Source organism: Sipha flava, unplaced genomic scaffold, assembly GCF_003268045.1.
Source record: "Sipha flava isolate LNK unplaced genomic scaffold, YSA_version1 307_pilon_pilon, whole genome shotgun sequence".
Lineage (NCBI taxonomy): Eukaryota > Metazoa > Arthropoda > Insecta > Hemiptera > Aphididae > Sipha > Sipha flava.
The window spans coordinates 242,011-262,753 of record NW_020272984.1 but is presented as its reverse complement, the minus strand read 5'-3'; the positions used below and the strand labels follow the sequence as shown (position 1 = coordinate 262,753).

The window sequence follows — 20,743 nt, the reverse complement described above, 5'->3', positions numbered from 1 at the left end:
GATGTATTACAAGGAATCAATACCTGTCTCTGATTATGAGTATCTTCTCCCTGAATTAATCTTTACTTTACTCTATGGTTGTCAATTATAGCAACGATAATACAATAATTGGCTTTTTTCCTTGCTAGTGTCTGATCTCTCAACTGTTGTAAAATATCAACAATCATTGGCTATTTGATGTGATGTAATTATATATCAAGTTCAGAAACAAATCATCTTAGAAGACATGGAAATATTATTAAGGAAAAACAATTTAATACATGTTTGTAAAAAAATCAGATAAATTATTGACTCATATAGACTTGATAGATATATTTGTAATGGAAACGTCATACATATAGTGTGATTATGAACTGTTGGATAATTAAAATCATTATTTATAAACTATTATTAACTAAAATTAATAAATTTGAATATTTTGTTCTTTTTCTTTTTTCTGAGTTCAGCATGAAGAAGTTAATAGCTTAATATTATCTCAAAGTATTTATTGAATATTATGATGTACTTATTAGCAGTAATTATAAGGTAATGTTTGTTTTGGGTTGAAATTGTTTTTCTCTTGTAATGTAAGTACATTTTTAGTATCTATGAAAAAGGTTTAAGTAAAACATAAATTATGATTATGCCTAATGTATATCTATTAAAAATCTTTTAACTGTTAAAAGCATAGTCAATTTTGGAAATTTGCATAGATCAAAAAAGAAATCTTATTAAGGTCTTAAAAAGTTCTTTTATTGTGTATCAAATTATCAGACATCATCGGAAATATTCTCAATTTTTTTACATAGTATTTCCAAATACTACATTCCAGTGTCACTCATACTTATAGCATATGTGTATTGACAGTACATATATTTTTATAAAAATTATAAAAAAAAGTATTGTAAATAAAATGTCAAATATTAAATTATTAATTTTTCCCCCTTAGTAATAATTTTAAAATTATACTATTAAATTATTACTTATATATTATTATAGATTTACAATTTTATTAGGATATTATTAACAAGTATTAATTATTTTAGAAAATGTCAACATCAAATTAATAATTTGATTTTAAGAAAGGAATACAAAATGTATTAGAATAATTTAATAATTGTAACATTAAATAAAGCATGTAGGTTGATATACAGTGCAGACAAGTAGATTTGTACATTATGATTAGATACATAAGATAAAACAGTAAAATTTGATAAGTCTTATTGCTACTTAAAAATTTAATATTATGCATATTTGATTAAATTACAATTTATCAGTCTATCAAATTATCAAAAAAAAAAAAAAAAAATGTATTATTAAAATAGTAATCTACCAATAATAACAAAATAAAATTAAGATAAGATGGTATATAATTTATTACAACTCAATTTAAATCTTTCAAATTTAATGTTTATAGATATGTAAACAATATATCATTCAAAATAAAGTATTTTGCCAATCTATTATAACCTAATGAAATATTATATAACAAATACTGTAATAACTTTTTATTGAATAACAAAAATATATTTTTCTTTTTGTATACTTGTACTTATAACTGCTAAAAAATAAATAAAAATAAAATTAATCAAATATGAAATAATAATGTCATACTCAAAAACTTACCTTAAATTAATATCACAAATAATTTGAGTCTTATCTGTTGTATCCAAACCACACATGGAGTTATTTGTACATCTATTTATACCCATTTGTCACTAAAGATAAATATCAAAAAAACACATGTTAAAACAAAATCTTATTAATTTATCTACTAATTACATTCATATGAATTCTTATATATCCTCAATTGTCAGCATATTTTTCAATATACTTTACAGAATAAAATTATTATTAATAAGTATTAGTAGAATAATATTAAATACATTATATTGTATGTTTTATTGTTTAATGCTGACAATTGATTAAAAAAAATCAAATAATTTAAAAACCTTTTTTTTTTTCCCAAATATAGATTCAGCATCTGGTGTTCCTTTATTTGGAGTTAGCTTTTTATCTTTAATACACGTAACAATAGGCTTCTGCATTACTTGAGTTAAATCTTTATAATCTTCTTCTTCTTGTCTGTTGTTGATGTCCAAAGTCAATTGTTTTACTCTTCTTAACTCTGCTTGCTCAGCCATTTCTTGACTCTTTAAATTTGATGCCAATTCAGAATCTACTGGTACTTGTAAGCTTTTGAAAGTTTGTTTGTTACCCTTTTTCAACATTAATATAAAATTCACAGAATCATCTTCATTTGTACTCTGTAACTGTTCATAAGTTTTTTTACTATATTTTTTTAAATGAAATGGTATAGATATTTCCGTCTGAGGACGTGTCGCTTCTTTTGTTCTTTCTTGTACGTTATCACTGACCATTTTATCAAAAGATTCTAAAAACTCAAAGTCCTCTGGATCTTCAATCTTACGGCGGACAGGTTCATCTTGAATTTTATCACTACTTGCAGAAGCATCACTATCTTCGTCTTCGGAAGTATCAATGTCAGAGTCTTCTTCTTGTGTCTCCTCATTATGTCGTTCATCTGCTTCTTCATCAATAGTAGCTAATTGAGATTCTTCATTTTCTTTAAGATTATATTGTTGAATGAGTCTTTCTTGAAGAAGCATAACAATTTTTTGAGCTTCAAGGAAACAATTTTTCATTTTCAAGTTGGGTCTGAGTTTTTTTAATACATCTGTAACCATGTAATCCACCGTAACTGGAAAAGGATTTTGAGTATCCCAAGTAGTACTTGATTTTTTTAACCAAAAGTAATATTGAAAGTATAAAATAAAACAATCTAATTTAAGTTTACCAGGGCCTCGGTTGAAAAATTCACCACAAGTGTCAAGTAAAACGCATATAAGTTTTAATCTAAATAAATTTTGAGGAGGATCAAAAGTGGAATAGAAATCTGGATCATATACAACACCAAATGAAACAAAACTGTACAATACTTTGAATACATCATTGCTTTCTATTAATCTATAATTATACAGCTCACCAAAATATTTGATCATAGCTATTCTTCTTTGATTAAATTTCACCAAGTTTGTTTCAAGACCAACACGTATATCTTCCATAACACCATCAACAACACGTGTTCCAATTGAATCATCGTAATCAACAAAAGCTGCAACCAAACATGCTAAATCTGAAATCATTGGATACGTAACATTCCACGCTTCGGTTAAACATTTTATCAAATAAGTTTTTTCTGCCAAATTTTCCCAGTCCATTTGTTTTAGAAGACTCAAAATCATATTTTCTTTTTCAGGAGCATCTTTTAGCTCATTATACAATAAATGTCTTATAAACTCGTGTAATATTGGTCTTTGCTTTTTCATAATAGCTGGTGAATCAGTAGGATTAACAAAATAGTAAGCATTTTCAATCATTGTAACATATACTGGTCTAAGTGCTGAAATGGATTTGACTCTCATCATTTGTTCTAAGTATATTTTGGTACGGTGGTGACTTTCTGGCGAACGATATAAAAATCTACCAGCTGTTTCTAATAAAGCACAACCCATTTCTATATGATGATGAGTAAAATCATTTAGTAGCATTTTAAAACAGTGCAATGCTTCAGATTTGGCCATTAAGTTAAATTTCACCATTTCTCCAATGTAACGTACGACTTTAAGTTTTGTTTCTATGTTAATCTGATCTTTTTTCTTTACATTATATCTGAAGTCACTTTTTAATAAAGAACAAAGTTCAAGTCCAACTTCTGGCATTAAAGGATTTAAAATTGCTACTAGACGTGTATAGAATGGCAAAAGATCTACTCTTGTTCTAGGTACACTAAACAGAACTTTAACTAATTTCTTACGATTGTTCTTGGTGTTAAGATTTATTAAAAATTCTATTGCCAAATTGTCAATCATTTCTCGATTTACACACTTTGGTAGCTGTTCAATAAATGTTTCAAATACAACTTTGGTACCAATATTGGATACTTCAATTTCAGCAGCATCTTTAATGTCCGAAATGCTTTTCTTAGCATTACTTTCTATATCAATTTCTTCAGGTTCATCTAATTTCTTATTTTTATCAGGAATATAATTACTAAGATTTGGAAATTCTTCATAAAACTTCTGAGTCTCTTCATCTTCCCAAAGACTTGTTAGTTCTGATGGTGTTGCTGTTCCAATTATGTCTAACTCTGAATCAGTCAAATCTTCAGTTGAACTATTTTTTTTCTCTTCTTTTAACATAATGAATGGTTCATTAAGTATATCAGCAAAAGTCAATGTGGAACTGTAAAGTTTTTGATATGTAACATTCATTTGTTCATTTTTAGCTTTACGTTCTGGTCTAAGTTCACCTTTTGTTTGTAATATTTTTTCATTTTGTTTTTCTGCATACTCAATATCATGATGCATTCTTTTTACATGATTACATAAAGATACATAGTATTCTTTCAATAGAACCCTAACATTTTTTTGTTTGTCGCTGGAAAGCATATCACTTTTAGGAATTTCAACATCATATTTTTCTGCCAATTTTTGCATTTCTTTTGGAACTAATCCAGCATAGTCATCACCACAATATTTACAAAAGCTTAGTATAATATTTAAATTGTTATGTTCCTGAAGATCTGAGTTAATCAAGATGGTCAGTATATTACCAAGTAAGATAAGACCTTCTTTTTGTGGTACAATACCAGCTGATGTAAGTTCAGCAAAAAGCCTAAGATCAACTCTAAATTTGCTCATGTTGGCAATCTTATCATCTTTTTTAATGTTTAAAATTTTTTGCCACTGTTCAAAGAAAATTTTTGAAAAATCAGAGTAGGTTATGTTTAACTGAGTGCATAATAATATCATGGCATCAATTTCTGTCATTTTAAGTTTGATTTCAGTAAGAGCTGACACGACTTCTGATAAATATTTAGTCAAATTCAAAGAATTCATATCTTTGAGTAATTGGTCTAATTGAGGTGGAGGAAAATTTTTAAGTTTCCTTATGAACGCAGTATTTTTTTTTAGACTAGAATCACGTTTAGATATTTCAGATTCATCAGGGAACACACATTCTTGATTGTTTTGTCTTAATTTTTTCTTTTCTTCTTGTCTAGTAACACATTCCGAAATGAAACCCATTAATGTTTCTCTTTCTTTTTTTTCTATGTCTTCTTCCGTTTCCACTGAGACAGCCACAGGTGGTGGCAATTCATTCTGTTCTGATTTACCACTCGTAGATGGTAAAACAGGAATATTACCAATTGATTGTCGCACATTGTCTACGACTTTTGAAAGATTTTGCAATGAGTCTGATACTTCAACAGGGACTTTAGATGTATTAGTTCGCTTAGCACAGTCGTTCTTCATGTTTTCATAATAAACAGTAATAGTTCACACGATATGATAAATATATTATTTTAAAAAGTACTTAATTTAATTTTTAACGAAAAAACGTACGAAATAGTCTTACACTACGACGCCGAAAAAGGAAAACCGTTAAAGACGACGTTTTATTTTCAATAACATCCTAACACTCGTGAGTCGTAGTTGACGCGGAAAAAAAAACATCAACATAATAGATTACCAGTAATCAGTAAAAACGATTGGACGAATGAAAACATTGTTATTCGTTATAACGCGTGATCATTCGTCCATATACCATATACTATTCTGTGGTATGTATGAGGTCTATGCGCTTTTCAAACATTAAAACTTTATAGGTTAAACAACAACACGTGATAAGAAATTGATATGATAAAGGATCTCGCGTGTCCGTGTGTTTTTGCCTTATGCCGTATTTGTTGTTCACCTCTGTTAATACAAATCAATCGTGAAATAAAAATAAATCTGTTGCTGAATGTGCTGTCGTTGTTTGATTTTCGCGTCGAATAGCCGAAGAGAAAATAATTATTTATCTAGTTTTTTAATATGAGCATGTTACATGTTAACTCACCGGACAATAACACAAGTTCTGACGAGGAGGAAGAAGATGAAGAAGCCAAGGTATTTGCAAGATTTTATATTGGTTTTTATATTTATTTGCAAAACATAAAATTCAATTATAAAATATATTTTTTTGTTTTTATTATTTCATATTTTTTGTATTAGGAATTGACAGATGATGTGGAGAAGAGTTTTTTCAAAGCGCTATCTTGTCTTAAAAAAAATGATCCTAAGATTTATGATGAATCTGTTAATTTTTTCGATCAATCAACCCGACGGACTACCAAAAAAACTGCTGTGAAAAATTCTAATCCCATGTATTTAGAAGAATACAAAAGGAAAATTTTATTAGAACGTGGTCCAGAATTTGATGATACTGAAGAAGTAAATGGTAATTTATATTGATTCTGTTCAATCTTTGAAATAAACAATACAATTTGTTAAATTTTAATTTAAGATTATATAACTTGATTGGAAACTAAATTATAATAATTTAGTAAAATTGTAAAAGATATTTATTCTCAAATATATTTTTATCAACTTATATTTGAATTTAGAAGTAAGTAATTAATAAATAAATGCTTAGCCTGGTTTATTGTAATATTTGTAATGCATGACTGGTTTTGAATTATGAAATCAACATCAAGTTTATACTAAGTCATTAACATCAATATTGAATATGAACAAGTTAAGGAAGAAATTCATTGCAAAAAAATTGGTTATTTTACTTAAAGATAATTTATTTTAATAGGAGAGATTGTTAAATATGAGGTCTTATTAAATATAGATATGTTAAGAAATAAAAACATTTTGGTTATTATTTATTATTATCTAAAATTAATTATTTTAATAATAATATCTTATCTTATTAAACAATAATCAAAATTATTTTTTAATGAATCTATGTCTTATAAGATCTAATTTTAAATAATCTTTTCTATTAAAATAAATTGTCTCAATGCTAAACAATTCATTTTTTTATCTTAAGTTGCAGTTTTATTGACTTTGTATATATATGAAGATGAATTTTTAATTAGAAACCGGTCGTACATTACAAATAAAATAATACTCCGGGCTAAACACTTATTTTTTTATTTGTATATTCATTTACGAGTATTAATAATTTATTAATTTTTGATTTATTTTATTACTTTATTATTTATATATAGATGTTTTAAAAAAAGAAAAAATACGCATGTCATCACCCTCATATGTAGAAGAACAGCAGGCTATTAAAGAAAGTTTCAAAGGAGCTCTTGATGATAATTCTGATGATGAAGATATTTTAAAGCCACGTGTGAAAACTAAAGAAGAGCAGGTGAATTCAATAAAATTATAAACATTGATGTTTAAACAATGAATATTTTTATAATAATTAGATTTATTAATTGTTATAGGAAAAAGAAGATAAAGATTATTTAGAGTGGCTTAAAGGGAATATAGATGAACCTGAAGACAAAGAAACTAAGAATGATCTTCAATATTTACATGATTATTGGAACAATCCTAATTTAGAAGAAGGAGAACAATTTTTATGTGATTATATCTTAAATAAAAGGTAGTTAAACTTTTTTTAACTATTAATATTTTTAAAATAAGTATTTGAAATATAATAAATTATTTTATGATTTAAGATTTTTAGAAAAACCAAAAGAAGAAAACTTAATAGAAGATGAAATGCAATTTTCTGAAGAGGATGAAATGCTTGAAAAACATGAAGAGTTTGAACATAAGTATAACTTTAGATTTGAAGAACCTGATAAAGAGTTTGTAAGAATATTTTACAATTTAATAAAATTACAGAAGTTTTTTTTATTGTTTACTAAGAAGGTTGGACAAATTAATACTACAACTTTTTAAAATAAAATATATATTTTAAATAAAATAAGTATATGTTTTAATTAAAATTTTTTATATTCATATTTAATTACTTATGTATTTATATATTATAAATGTCTGTAGTGCTCAAATACAGTTAAAATAAATTACAATAAATAATTTAACTTCAGAAAATGGTTAAATTGAACAAAACATAAAAATTATTAGTTATTATTATAATTAGTAATACTCATAATATATTTGGAAATAATTAAAAGATAGAGATTACGATAATATTTTAAAGACATATATTTTTAGATTAAAACTTACCCTCGTACAATGGAAAATTCATTAAGGCGCAAGGAAGAAAAACGAAAGAAAAAAAGAGAAGAATTAACTGAAAGAAAAAAAAAAGAATTAGAACAACGATCTTTAGAAATCAAACAACTCAAAAAAATAAAAAAAAAAGAAATTGTTGATAGAATTAGAAAACTTCAAGAAATAACTGGAAATAAAGGTGTAGGATTTGAGGTATGTACTATATTATTATAAATATATAATTATATTAAATACTTAAATAATTTATTATATGATATTCAACACTATAGGATACAGAATTAGAAGAAGATTTTAACCCTACTGAGTATGATCGTAAAATGCATGAGTTATTTGACGAAGAATTTTATGATAAAATGGATGATGAAAAACCAGTATTTGATAAAGAGGAAGATGAATTTATTGTATGTATTTTTATTTATACTAATTTATAAATAAAATTGATATTATGTTATATGAGAATACAAAATTATATGTTTAATATGCCAATGCCATCGTGTTACAATTTTATTTTGGTTAGATGGATTGTGATTATGATCCAAGTATGGATAAGAGGGCCAAAAAACAAACTAGAGCTGCAAAGCGAAAAGAAAAAAAGAAATTATTAATTGATGAAGAAGAAAAAGATGAAGAAATCAATGATAATAGAAAAAATAGAAAAATACCAAAGTATAATTCAGCTATGGGATCATTTGAAAAATACATAGATGAATATTACAGCTTAGACTGTGAAGATGTGGTTAGTGGTGTACCAACACGATATACTTATAATAAAGTACTTCCCAATGATTACGGTCTAACAATTGAAGAGGTACTATAAATAGTTGTTCCATTTCTTATAGTTTACTAATTTGATATTTTAAATATGCTTTAGATTTTGTTAGCTGATGATGATGAACTTAACAAGTGGTATCCTTTAGGAAAATTGACTAAAATTCAACCTGAAGCAGTTCAAAAATTTGAAGCTAAAATTTATAAACGGAAAGCCAAGGATATAGAATTAAAAAAGAAAATTTTGCCCAGTCTTTTTAAAGAAGAGTATGTTTACAATTGTATATATAAAATAAATAACATTTATATTATTATTACATTAACTAACTTTAACTTCTATAAAATACCTTATTTTTTTATACATTAACTTAATTTTACATTTACCCTGTTACATTTAATTGTTATTGTTTTAATTTTGGGCAATATTAGTACAACATATAATTGATTATTTAATTATACACATTTACACATTAAATAATAATAATTAATTTACACATTTTGTATTTCTGTTTGTTATTTTATTGAGTTATTTTGTTTTGTAGATTAAATGAACTAAATGAAATACAAGAAGAAAATAAAGAAACCATATCAAAAAAAAATAAGAAAAAGAAAAAGAAACCGGTTAAGAATATTTTCAAAGTAGAAGAAGTATCACCTGAAAACAATAATGAAACTAAGGATATAAAAGAAAATAATAGTTATCAGTTTAAAGATACAATTGTTGAAGATTGTGAAAAAGATCAAACAAGTCCTTCTCAAAATACTAAGAAAATTAAAAAATTTGAAAAAAAGTTTACGCAAAATGGAAATGAAGTTGCTAAAAATGTTGAAAAAGGTGAAACAATAAAAAAAGACCTTATAGCAAATGGTAAAAAAGATATAGCAAATGATAAAAAATGTAATAAAAATATTAAAAAAGGTGAAAATAAAAACGTAAATCGTACACCAGATAGTAAAAAAATTAATAAAGTTTTTAAAAAAGGTGAAAAACGAAAAATAGACCATATCAAAAATGGATCAAATAAAAAACGAAAGTTTTCAGATAAGAAGTTTAAATCTAATAAAGAATCTAGTGCTCTAGAATTAATGACAGATGATCGTTTAAAAGCATATGGAATTAATCCAAAAAAATTTAGAAATAAATTAAAGTTTGGTAATAAACAATAAAACTATTAAATAGTTAAATTAAAGTTGTTTTATTTTTGTAAATTAACATAATTTAAATATTAATACTAATGAATATATGTGGTTTTGAAATATTTTACTTGATTATATTTAATAGAGCTTGGATTTGTATGCTCTATAACTAATAATAAAAAAGTATAAAAACTACTTACATTCTACCCAAGTAAAAAATGGACTGTATATATTTATAAGTAATTTACAAATTATTATATACATTTACCTGTTCATTAACAAAATATTGAAACAGCATCTATCTTGTATCTGAATTGTCTTCAAACTCAAAAGTATCATATTGTCTTCTAATTTCTGGTAAATTAAGCTTTACTGTGTAACACTTATCTGTAAAATCTTTTGATGAATGAATACCATAAAACTGTTGACATATTTTAAAATAAAATATTTTTGTTAGAGCTATAACTAATTGAATTGAAAATTGTGAAGAATCTTGATAAACGAAATCATATAGAATGTAAGTAACCTAATTCATAGATTTTCAAGTATTTTTTTGATTCCATAACCATACTATTTATCTGTAAATCTATTCTGTTGTGAGTTAATGGACCATAAATCACGATAACTTGATTGATTGAATAAACATTTATAACCATTACATCTTAAATAGTACTACAGATAACATTTAACCATTATAAGTGTAGTATCTAATTTGAAGTACTTTGTGGCAATGACGTAGTGACAAAATCTCAGACCCTGGCGCAATTATGTAAACCACTACACCAGGGACAGATTGGCCTATCGGGAAATCGGGAATCTTCCCAATGGGCCGGTCCTTATTTGGGCCGCTCCATATTATTATATAATCACCTAAAAAAAAGTTTTATTTTGTAGAATAAATAAAAATTATTAAAAAAATAAATATATAATTAAAAATGCATTAAGATCAAACTTCAAGTTCAAGTTGGAACTGATTAATCATGTGACTTACCCAAAACTATTATTTTTATAGAAAAGTTATTGTAGATTTTACTAATTTAGAAACCAAACAAATTTTGAAATTGATGAAAAATAAAGAATTTTTTTGGGAGGGTTGGGGTAAAATAGTATAATTTGCGGTTCATGGGCCGGTTTATTTCATATTTCCTGGGCCGAAAATAATTGCCAATCCGCCCCTACACAACACCCACCCATCCTTACAAGTTTCTTAAATTGTATTTATATGTACTGTATAATATTAACCGACAGTTTTGTCACATAAATATAAATACTATTTGATGGTTGTTACTTGTAGATGAACTATAAGCAATAAGCAAAATAGGAAGTTTTGGAACCCGTGAATCAGATTGTGGATACCCAGCTCTACCGTATATTTCTAGAGCTGACACAGTTGCATCAGGCAAAACGCCGTCGCTACGCCATTGCTTTGTGGTGCTTTGTTGCTCTGTTACACAATAGACTGTTCTCTAATAAATGATAGTTATTGACCCTCATAGATTATACATGTTGATTTTGAATTTTTTTCTTATGACCTATTCATTTCTTGAATAATTTACGTGCTGCGTTACTTAACGGTCGAAGTAATCGAAAGTTTTTAAAAATATTAATAATAAATATTAAGTCGTTTTGAAAACTGGCGGGGCCCGCAGAACTGATGTAACACACGAGGGGCGCTGATAGTTCAAGACTAAGTGATAAGAATTTACGACGCCGCTTCCGGCTGTTCCGTGAACGTTCCCGATAAACAAATAGCAATTGTCTATCGTCATTCAAAATATTAATTGTAATTTCGATTATTATTTGTCACTCACTCACTGTAGTCTTTTTCTGTTTTCTTTTCTTTTTTTTTCCTCCCATAAGTTTTGATTTTCTAGAAACCAAAATGTCGTGGATACCCTTAGAATCCAATCCAACGGTTAGTAAAGTATAGAAATATTATGATTTATAGTGACTGTATTCATAGGCTTGTTCAATTAAATACTGTTCCATATCAATAGGAACTGATGTTTGCTAGCAAACATTAATTAAAGTTCATATATCATAATAGTTACCTAGTTTTTTATGTTTGATTACGATATTTAAGTTGCACCATTAATTCATATAAATTATATGTTTATGTTTTAGGTTATGAGCAAGGTAAGAAATAATTTTCAAAATTGCAATATCAATTTTTCGTAAGTTAGGTCAGGTTAGTATGTATGTTTTTTAAAGCTTTGAACGATTAAATTTTGCAACTAGGTGATATAAAATAAAATAATTTTTTCTAAATTTTATAATATTTTTATTGGTGTTTATTGTAAAGGTATTGCATTTCTAATGTATTTAAGTGATTACCTTGATATGTATCGTCTATTATAACTTCTATAACGGTACTTTGATTAGTAGGTGTTTCGTTAAATTTTGTTTCCAATGTTTAGAAGATTTTTAGATTTCGAACATCTTCAACCGTACAATGATTTTGTATTTCCTCTGTTAATACTTTTTGGTAGTAAATATATCTTGAAAATGCTTTAAAAGACTAAATTAGATTTAAATGATTGGTATTAGAGTAGATTTTAATTTTGTCATCTCCTGTATGATTGTGCTCTGGGAGTAACAATATCAAATTACCAAGTTAGATATCAATTTCAGAATTCAGAATTAATATTTTTTTTAGTGCCATAAGTGTAAATATAAAAAGCATTTTCTACAATTTATTTTTAGTTTTTGCACGACTTGGGTGTGCCGAAAGAATGGGAAATATGTGATGTATTTGGATTTGGGCCTGATGAACTTGCCATTGTTCCAAGACCAGTTGCTTCTGTCATTATGTTGTTTCCGTACAATGATGCTGTAAGAGATTTATATATATTTTAAATAATATTTATTATTTGTAATAATCTATTATATTCACTTAAAGTATCAAAAACGTAAGGAAGAAGAAGAGGTGAAATTAAAAGATAAAGGTCAACAGGTATCAGATAATGTATATTTTGTGAAGCAATTTATACATAACGCCTGTGGTACTATGGCTCTAATACATAGTGTTGCTAATAATAGAGATAAGTAAGATTGATTTTATGATTGTTAACTCCACTCTATATTCATAAATATATTTAAATATTAAAATTGAATTTGTTTTCAAGAATAATACTTAATGATGGAATATTAAAACGTTTTTTGGATGACGGAAAAAATATGTCACCAAGTGATCGCGGTGAAATGTTAATAAAATCTGAAGATATGGTTAATACTCACAGGGAAATCGCTACTGAGGGACAAACTGCGGTAATAATTTATAAATAATTATTATTATAATTTATAAAAAAGTTAATATTTTTCTTTTTCTTATATTACTAAAAACTATACATAACTATTATATTGTTAAGTTATTAACAATATAATAGTTTTACTGTGATGTATAATTTTTTTATGTATATCTACTATTTTTTTTATTATTATTTAGAAGTGTTCTAAGATACTTATATACCTTAAAAATTCTATTGATAGGTGGCAAATTTAATAATTATAGCATAAGGCTATATTTAAGTAGACATTTATTGTTGTAATCCTTAAAATTTTATTATTTTGTTGTTGATTAGTAACAGATTACTCAGTATTTATAGGTTTAGTATAATTTAAAACAAATCTTTAACTTTTGGATTGCCCATAAAGAGTTGCTGGAACTAATTGTTATTGATTTAAAGAGCTAATATCCTTTTTGACACTAAATCTATTTTCATTGATTATGCTTGGTCAGTGTTATCTACATTAACTTTTTTGTCCAGTTATTTAATTTATACTTTAATATGTGGTTGAAAAAATGATCATAAAGATTTATAGACTTATGGGATATGGTTATATCTGGACTCCTTTGATATTGGAATATTTCAATTCATATAATAGATAAAATCTAAATTAACTGAGTATTTCAAATGAATTTTGTTGAAATAAAAATCTCTTGTATAATCATGGATTGTTTGAAAATTTAAATATCAAATACAAATAGTAGAGCGCGGATTTATATGCATTAAAAACCAAACAAATATGTGCTAAAAAAAACCCTAAATATGCATAAAAATATGCAAAAATATGCGCTAAAAAAGTTTCATTTATTTAATTGTTATGTTATGAAACAAATTTTGTGTTCACTTAGCATATCATATAATCAACCAGAATAAATATGCAAATGCATACTAATCCATGTTCCACTTATTTGATACCTATCCATTTCTTCTAGTTTTCAACAGTAACTATTTTCTTTATAATTTTTATATTTTCAGCCACCTGATCCAGAAGATGTTTTACCTTATCATTTTGTTGCATTTGTTTGTAAAGATGGAAGTTTATATGAATTAGGTGAGAGCAAATTTATAATAATCTATTTTAAAAAGTTCCTAATTAAATAAAATAATTTATATTATAATAGATGGTGGAAAGTTTGACCCTATTAATCATGGACCCACAAGTCCAGACTCATTACTTGAAGTAAGATTATAGTTTATTATTAAATAAATTATTTAAGTAAAATACTATTCTAAATTGTATGCTTATTTTGTTTTTCTTAGGATGCAGTTAATTTAATCCAAGAAAAATTTATTGTTCAAGATCCAGAAAGTGTTTACTTCACACTATTGACTTTATCCAATGTTAGTGATGCATATTAAAAATCTCAAATTCATTTTCTGATATTCTGTTTTTGATAAATTTTGTTACGAAAACATTGTTTCAATCATATAAACTAATTTATAATTATATATCTTTACATAATTTTTATAAAAATTATAAATATTTTTTTAATGGATAAATTAAATTATGCTCTCTTATAAGAAATAATGAAAATGGTTCCAAGGATCCAAATTAATTGGTTTTGATTTATTTTTTATTATTATTAAAGTAAAAATTCATTAATGAATTATAATGTTTAATGATTCATTTTTCATAATATTTTATGGGTATTGAAAATGGTGGTTTTCTTCTGTCCATCATACATGTAACATAGGAATAAAGACTTTCTATTTTAAACTTACCTATCAACCTATTGATGTCATTGAAGTTTTGAAAACTGATTTATCATTAGGTTAACTTGAAAATGAATAACTTTTTAGTCTACTTAAATAATAAAAATAATACATTATTACTAGTATTTTTACCTTTAAATTTATTTATTGCTTTTAATTTATAAAAAGTAATAATTACATCTACAGTTGTACAATCATAGATTATGATAAAAATATATCATGAGCATAATGATTTTATTTAATGTTTTGAATAAATTAAACAATTATTAGAAAATGAATTCTCAAATAGTTTATATTTGTTTAATTTACAAATTTTAAAGTATAAATTTATATTTAATACATTCTGAATTTATAAAACTCTTATACTATTTTACTTCTAACTTTCGTTAAATTTTAATTATAAGTGTCAATTATATTACTTACATTTAATTTTCTCTATCATAAAATATCCTTTCCTTTTCCCTTTGAATATAAGTCCTGGTTGCGTTACTAGGTATTTTACTACGGAGTAGTTCAGATGTGTGCTGTTAAATTCTGTTTCTTAATACATTTCACCTATTTTAATAATAAAATTTCAAAACTGAACGTTGAATTTTTGCCGCAATGAAACATTGAAATCAGCTTTGATACATGTGCTGCACTTGTTGTATATTGATGCATCAGCAAATGTACTCATTCATTAGTTTGAGAAGAAAAATCTATGAAAGCAAATTTATTTTTAGTACTGATTAAAAACATTTAGACATATCTATTACTTGGGATGACATAAAACTGAGTTTTCTTTAATAATATGTAGGTATGACTGTGGCTCACTTATATTAAGTACTTTACAGTTTATTGGGCCAATGATCATTCTCGATTTTATCAATTTAATATTGATAGCTGAATAATTTGTTTAAAGTTCTCATGAACATAGTCGTCTAACACAGTGAGATGTAAGCTTTAACGTGTGCTTTTTCACTGACTACGCTTGTGCTAATATTAACGTACCTTCCTATGAAAAAATATTCCCGTGGAATTCTCAAATAAAATACACAATGATACATAATAATAATTAATAATAATAATAATAATATAATAATACTAATAACAATAATAATACATAAATATATATTTTATATAATGAGCTATAAAGTATGCTAATTATCAACATTATATATTTTTCAACCCCTGCCCCCCACCACGAAATATTATCTTGTAACGAAAAATGATCTTGTGATTTAGTAGTAACAGTAGGTACCCATCGCTATTTCATCACCTATACACCTTTCCTTTATTATTATTATTTTTTTTGATTGGAGAATCATTTAATATAAATCGGCTAAAGCAAACTTTGTGGCACACCTGAGGAATACGCATCAGAGTGTCATGGCACTGGTGTGTTTAAATCGTTGGTGACTAATGCATGACTTCACGAGTGCACTATTATTAAGTAGGTATAAGGATGACATATATACTCGAACTATTATTAATTTTTTACAAATACTGCTGTAATGATAGTATTAAACACTCGCAGTATTTGATTTATGCCTATTAAGTAATATTATCAAAGGTGGGCATTATCATCACATGGTGACAGTAGGTAATTATTACTATCGTGAAAAATTTAAATCATGTGTAGAATTATTGAAAAACTAGTTGCAAATGACGTTGTAATTATCAAAGAGGCCAGAAAACACATTTCTGAAGTTGGTATTGAAATAGATTTAACTTATATAAAGTCCTATTTTACAATTTTAACCGTTTCCATTAGTAAGTTACAAGAAAAAGAACTGTTACTAACCAAAGTTACACATTTATTTGGAAATGTAGAAAAATATTTTAAACTCTTAACGGATCAACTGTAAAAGCTATTATCAACGAGTCATTTCGGGGTACATATTTCCCTCTTTTCAGTTCAATTTTCCCGATTATGTGTATGTTTATTTATATTTATTTATGTAACACTTGAAGCAATGGCGTAGCCATGATTTTTTTAAGGGGAGAAGGGGGTTTGTAATGAAATGTAACTAGTGAAGGATTTCACATTCTCTGAAATATACTCATAAATTGTTTAAATATATTACAATATTACGTTTAACTTTTAACAATTTATTTAAATAATTTTTTTTTCCTTTTTTTTACAAATATATTAAAAATATATTAAAAAAAAAAAAAAAAAAAAAATAAAAATAAATATACGTATACAATAACAATAGTATTTAATAACATATTATGTTTTATAACAGTCTAATGCGGCGATTCTTTCTGGCCATATTTTCAATAACTTTTTCAACTGTTACTTTTACATCACGGTGAATGTTCATTAATGCTAACCCGTTCAGTCTATTTTCAGTTATTGTGTTCCTGAGATATGTTTTCAAATGCTTAAGTGACGAAAATGATCTTACACTAGTAGCAATAGTAACTGGTAAAGAAGCTAAAATATTTAATAGTGTGTATATTGAATGGTATATGTTTTCGTTATATTCAGCTAAAGTAGATACAACATTTGTTATGGGTTTTGTTTTTATTTGTTGTTTCCATAATGAAAATTCCCCCAAAGCTGAATAGTCACCAGCTTCAATAACAACTTTAAAGGTTTTAAAAAGTACTTTGAATCATTCATCACTACTTTCTTTATTTTTTACAAAAAAAAAAAAAAGAAAATTACTCAAAATTGATTTGCGTGCTAAAAATCTGTCATTTAATTGTTGATTAAGACTATCCAAAAAAGGAATATATAAAGAGACTGTAATATGACTCAGCCAAATATGTGATCACATTTATTCTATGCTCTTGTTTGTTTGCTAACCTAGGGACTTTTATATTGATATCAAACTTTTCAGATTTTTTCAACACATCGTTATATATATTTTTAAATTGTTTTTCTGCTTCAGCTCTTCGTCGAGTTATTACGTTTATTACATTTTCTGCAAGTTCTATTTCTTCAGCGAGATCTAAATTTAAATCTTGTAATTTTTTACTTAATGGTAAATTTACTGAAAAAATGTTTGTCCGCTGGAACTACACCCATGTTCCGTCTATTAGCATAAGGTCTATGGTGAATTAGGCATAACAATACATTTTACCACGACCAAATGATTGTGTTCCTATAGAAAATATATATAATAAACATTATATTTTTGATATAAATACGGTCGTGGGGAAGTTAACCCCCCATATCTACAGTTATAGGTGAAAATTCTGAAAATATATTTAAATGCACCATAGAACCGATGTAATTTTTTTTTCTTTATTAGTTAAAACGATCCAAATATATTCGTTTTTATATGTCTTGATATAATTATCTGTAACTCTGTTTTCGTAACCTTATTGTATATGATTTCATTGCACACTTTAAAATGTTGTAGTATAAAGTTTACTTTTTGTACCACACAAAATGCGTCGTAGTACACCAATTTTATGCTCAAGACCATATAGTTATAATAACAATAATAATTATTATATGCATATCGTTTAAATATCATATTCCTTTGTTTACCACATGGGTAATATTTACGACGAAATCAACGTTATCGATTTGATAATATTTTTAGGCAATACACTTTAAAATTCTGCTGTAAATTTGACTGCTATAAAACAATGTATCAATTGCTAAGAATCGCTTGTCAGGCAATAAATCGAATATTTACGTTTGTTGAGCGCCTTACGCATACTCACGGGTATATACCCAGTATACTTACATTGTATGTATGTATGCGTGTATGTATTTTTTATACGTAAACAAGACAAGTTATTTTAAATATGTACAAGCATAATACGGAATATTGTAATAAATATAACGTGTTGGTTCGGAGAATGACTGTGACTGAACGCAATGTCAAGTGTAGGCGTTCATGACTTGCGAAACGTTCACATCCGAATTTGATATTCTACACATGCGCTACAGGTGCCCGTACTATTGTAGCTGGATGATGTATATTACATAGCTGGACGTGTTCGCGCTCACATGCGCACACCAGATAAACCTATGCAGAATAATAATCGTCTTCTGATTATTTTCAGACCGAAATCGTTATTAGCTACGTACTACTTTGAAACATAATAATATGGTATTACTTGAGGATGAGCCCATGCCGTCGGCCGTGATAGACATCTCGGATGACGTAATTTTCTATAATATTATTATTATTTGTTCGTTTTGTTTTCCGCGCGCTCAAATTTCTAATACACAATAATATAATGCCGTTTGTACATCCTGCATATTTGCCCTTTGATTTCACCTATTGACACTACAGCTCGTGCGACACACACACCAAGCGTGCACTCTTCTAAGTATAATTATAATATAAACTTTATGAACACGTTATGTTTACGTACCGAGCGATGAATACCGAAGTACAATGTTATGTTTTTAATTTTAGGTATTCCGAGTGGAGCGAGCAACAAGCAAGTATGCGTTTTATGAATATCTATATAATAATAACGGTTATCAAGTCGGTTCCTCAATTCCAGCTATAACCTATAATAAATATATATATATATATATAAGGCCGTAACTGGAAAAAAATTTCGGGGGGGGGGGTCTAAAATGATTATCTAATATAATTTATAGTTAATAAACTATATTCACCGCTAAAATGTTTCTACTTTTGAAAATTTTGGGGGGGGTCTGGACCCCTGGACCCTCCCAGTTACGACTTTGTATATATATATGTTTCTTGTAAATATATGATCTAATATCTCTGGTGGCAGTCCTTTGACAATAGTTGTCTCGACTACATACGTTCAGAGGCCTTTATCATCATGTATCGAAATGCACTACGTGACATTTTTTTTGTTAATATGTATTTATCTACCTTAACTATTAATGAGACTAATTGTTTAAATTAATGTTTTTTTTAATCCTATTATTATTTATGTGTTGTACCTATAGTAGTTTTTATTTTATTCACGTGTATCCAGCTGCATTTATTTGGATATAAATGTAATAAATTATTTAAGTGTTAGCTAATTTAATTTAATATTTAATATCTACACAAAAAATGGATTAAACAAAAATTAATTAAATATTTAATATTAATAGGTATATATAATAAGGTTTATGTAATACAATAGCTGATTAACATACAATTTATAAATTATAACAATTAAGATTTTTATCACTAGGTATACACCCATATATTTTATAAATTGATAACAATAACTATATATATACATTTTAGTTATATTAAGACTGAATATATAGTTCATTCAATTAATTAATTGTATTTGTAGAGTAATATTTTTATTTATTAAGTAACTAATAATCATTTTAAAATTATATAACGTATTATAATCGATATAGATTTAATAATGATATGCTCTATGAAGTATAATTTTAAAACTTACAACGTATACATATAAAATTCAAACACCTCTTATTCACTCATTTAACAGCGTACCACCCAAAATTACCATACCAATTTTTTTGAAATTTTCCATTAATGTACTTATTACTATTTATAGGCGTATTAAGAAAGGATTTTTCAAAAATCGCATTTTTAGGAATCGAAACAGTTTTAGACTCTGAATGTACACATTTTTTCATCTTTTAGTTACCTAGGAAGTATTTTAATTTGAATAATTACAAATTGAGGTACAAATTAATATAGTATAAATCAATAAAAATAAATATGAAAGATTCGACGTTTGTACTGAAAGTATTTTTTAAATTATAATTATTGGTTGATCATGTTTAATTCCTAGTTCTTTTCCTTATTCGAATTTAAAAATAAATATTTTAAAATTCACATAGGATATCCTTATAAATAGTAAAATTCTCTAAATTATACATGAACGTGA

The 20,743-nt window shown here is 26.2% G+C and overlaps 3 protein-coding genes across 5 annotated transcripts; 2 read left to right on the top strand and 1 right to left on the bottom strand.

Moving 5' to 3' along the window:
- Positions 1–1,498: 1,498 nt before the first annotated feature.
- LOC112686394 (regulator of nonsense transcripts 2) lies at positions 1,499–5,547 on the bottom strand. 3 transcript variants are annotated; one of them, XM_025558637.1, is made up of 3 exons: positions 1,935–5,547; positions 1,606–1,699; positions 1,499–1,537 (listed from the first exon to the last, which is right to left on the bottom strand). In XM_025558637.1, exons 1-2 carry the CDS (start codon positions 5,316–5,318, stop codon positions 1,682–1,684), a joined length of 3,402 nt encoding a protein of 1,133 aa, XP_025414422.1. In that variant the 5' UTR covers positions 5,319–5,547; the 3' UTR covers positions 1,499–1,537; positions 1,606–1,681. The 3 variants fall into 3 exon arrangements, with proteins under 3 accessions (XP_025414422.1, XP_025414423.1, XP_025414421.1); XM_025558638.1 differs by having other exon boundaries at positions 1,515–1,540; positions 1,606–1,697; positions 1,932–5,547; XM_025558636.1 differs by having other exon boundaries at positions 1,515–1,540.
- Positions 5,548–5,690: 143 nt separating this feature from the next.
- Positions 5,691–10,004, top strand: LOC112686368 (protein KRI1 homolog). Its single transcript, XM_025558600.1, has 10 exons — positions 5,691–5,954; positions 6,060–6,285; positions 7,064–7,212; positions 7,292–7,452; positions 7,529–7,664; positions 8,031–8,243; positions 8,321–8,452; positions 8,569–8,859; positions 8,923–9,086; positions 9,362–10,004. Exons 1-10 carry the CDS (start codon positions 5,880–5,882, stop codon positions 9,984–9,986), a joined length of 2,172 nt encoding a protein of 723 aa, XP_025414385.1. The 5' UTR covers positions 5,691–5,879; the 3' UTR covers positions 9,987–10,004.
- A 1,664-nt stretch (positions 10,005–11,668) lies between these two features.
- On the top strand, positions 11,669–14,626 carry LOC112686388 (ubiquitin carboxyl-terminal hydrolase isozyme L3). The gene is made up of 8 exons (XM_025558623.1): positions 11,669–11,871; positions 12,081–12,092; positions 12,660–12,788; positions 12,856–13,001; positions 13,082–13,223; positions 14,219–14,294; positions 14,365–14,423; positions 14,504–14,626. The coding sequence occupies exons 1-8, from the start codon at positions 11,839–11,841 to the stop codon at positions 14,600–14,602; spliced, it is 696 nt and encodes a 231-aa protein (XP_025414408.1). The 5' UTR covers positions 11,669–11,838; the 3' UTR covers positions 14,603–14,626.
- The last annotated feature ends 6,117 nt before the right edge of the window (positions 14,627–20,743 follow it).

What these genes read in the sequence shown, in the direction of transcription:
- LOC112686394 (XM_025558637.1), bottom strand. Translation starts at nt 5,318, where the DNA reads ATGAAGAACGACTGTGCTAAGCGAACTAATACATCTAAAGTCCCTGTT.
- LOC112686368 (XM_025558600.1), top strand. Translation starts at nt 5,880, where the DNA reads ATGAGCATGTTACATGTTAACTCACCGGACAATAACACAAGTTCTGAC. An exon ending in ATAAAGGTGTAGGATTTGAG is followed by an intron (nt 8,244 to 8,320) that starts GTATGTACTATA and finishes TCAACACTATAG; the next exon opens with GATACAGAATTAGAAGAAGA. An exon ending in CCCAGTCTTTTTAAAGAAGA is followed by an intron (nt 9,087 to 9,361) that starts GTATGTTTACAA and finishes TTTGTTTTGTAG; the next exon opens with ATTAAATGAACTAAATGAAA.
- LOC112686388 (XM_025558623.1), top strand. Translation starts at nt 11,839, where the DNA reads ATGTCGTGGATACCCTTAGAATCCAATCCAACG. An exon ending in TGTTTCCGTACAATGATGCT is followed by an intron (nt 12,789 to 12,855) that starts GTAAGAGATTTA and finishes ATTCACTTAAAG; the next exon opens with TATCAAAAACGTAAGGAAGA. An exon ending in GTTGCTAATAATAGAGATAA is followed by an intron (nt 13,002 to 13,081) that starts GTAAGATTGATT and finishes TTTGTTTTCAAG; the next exon opens with AATAATACTTAATGATGGAA.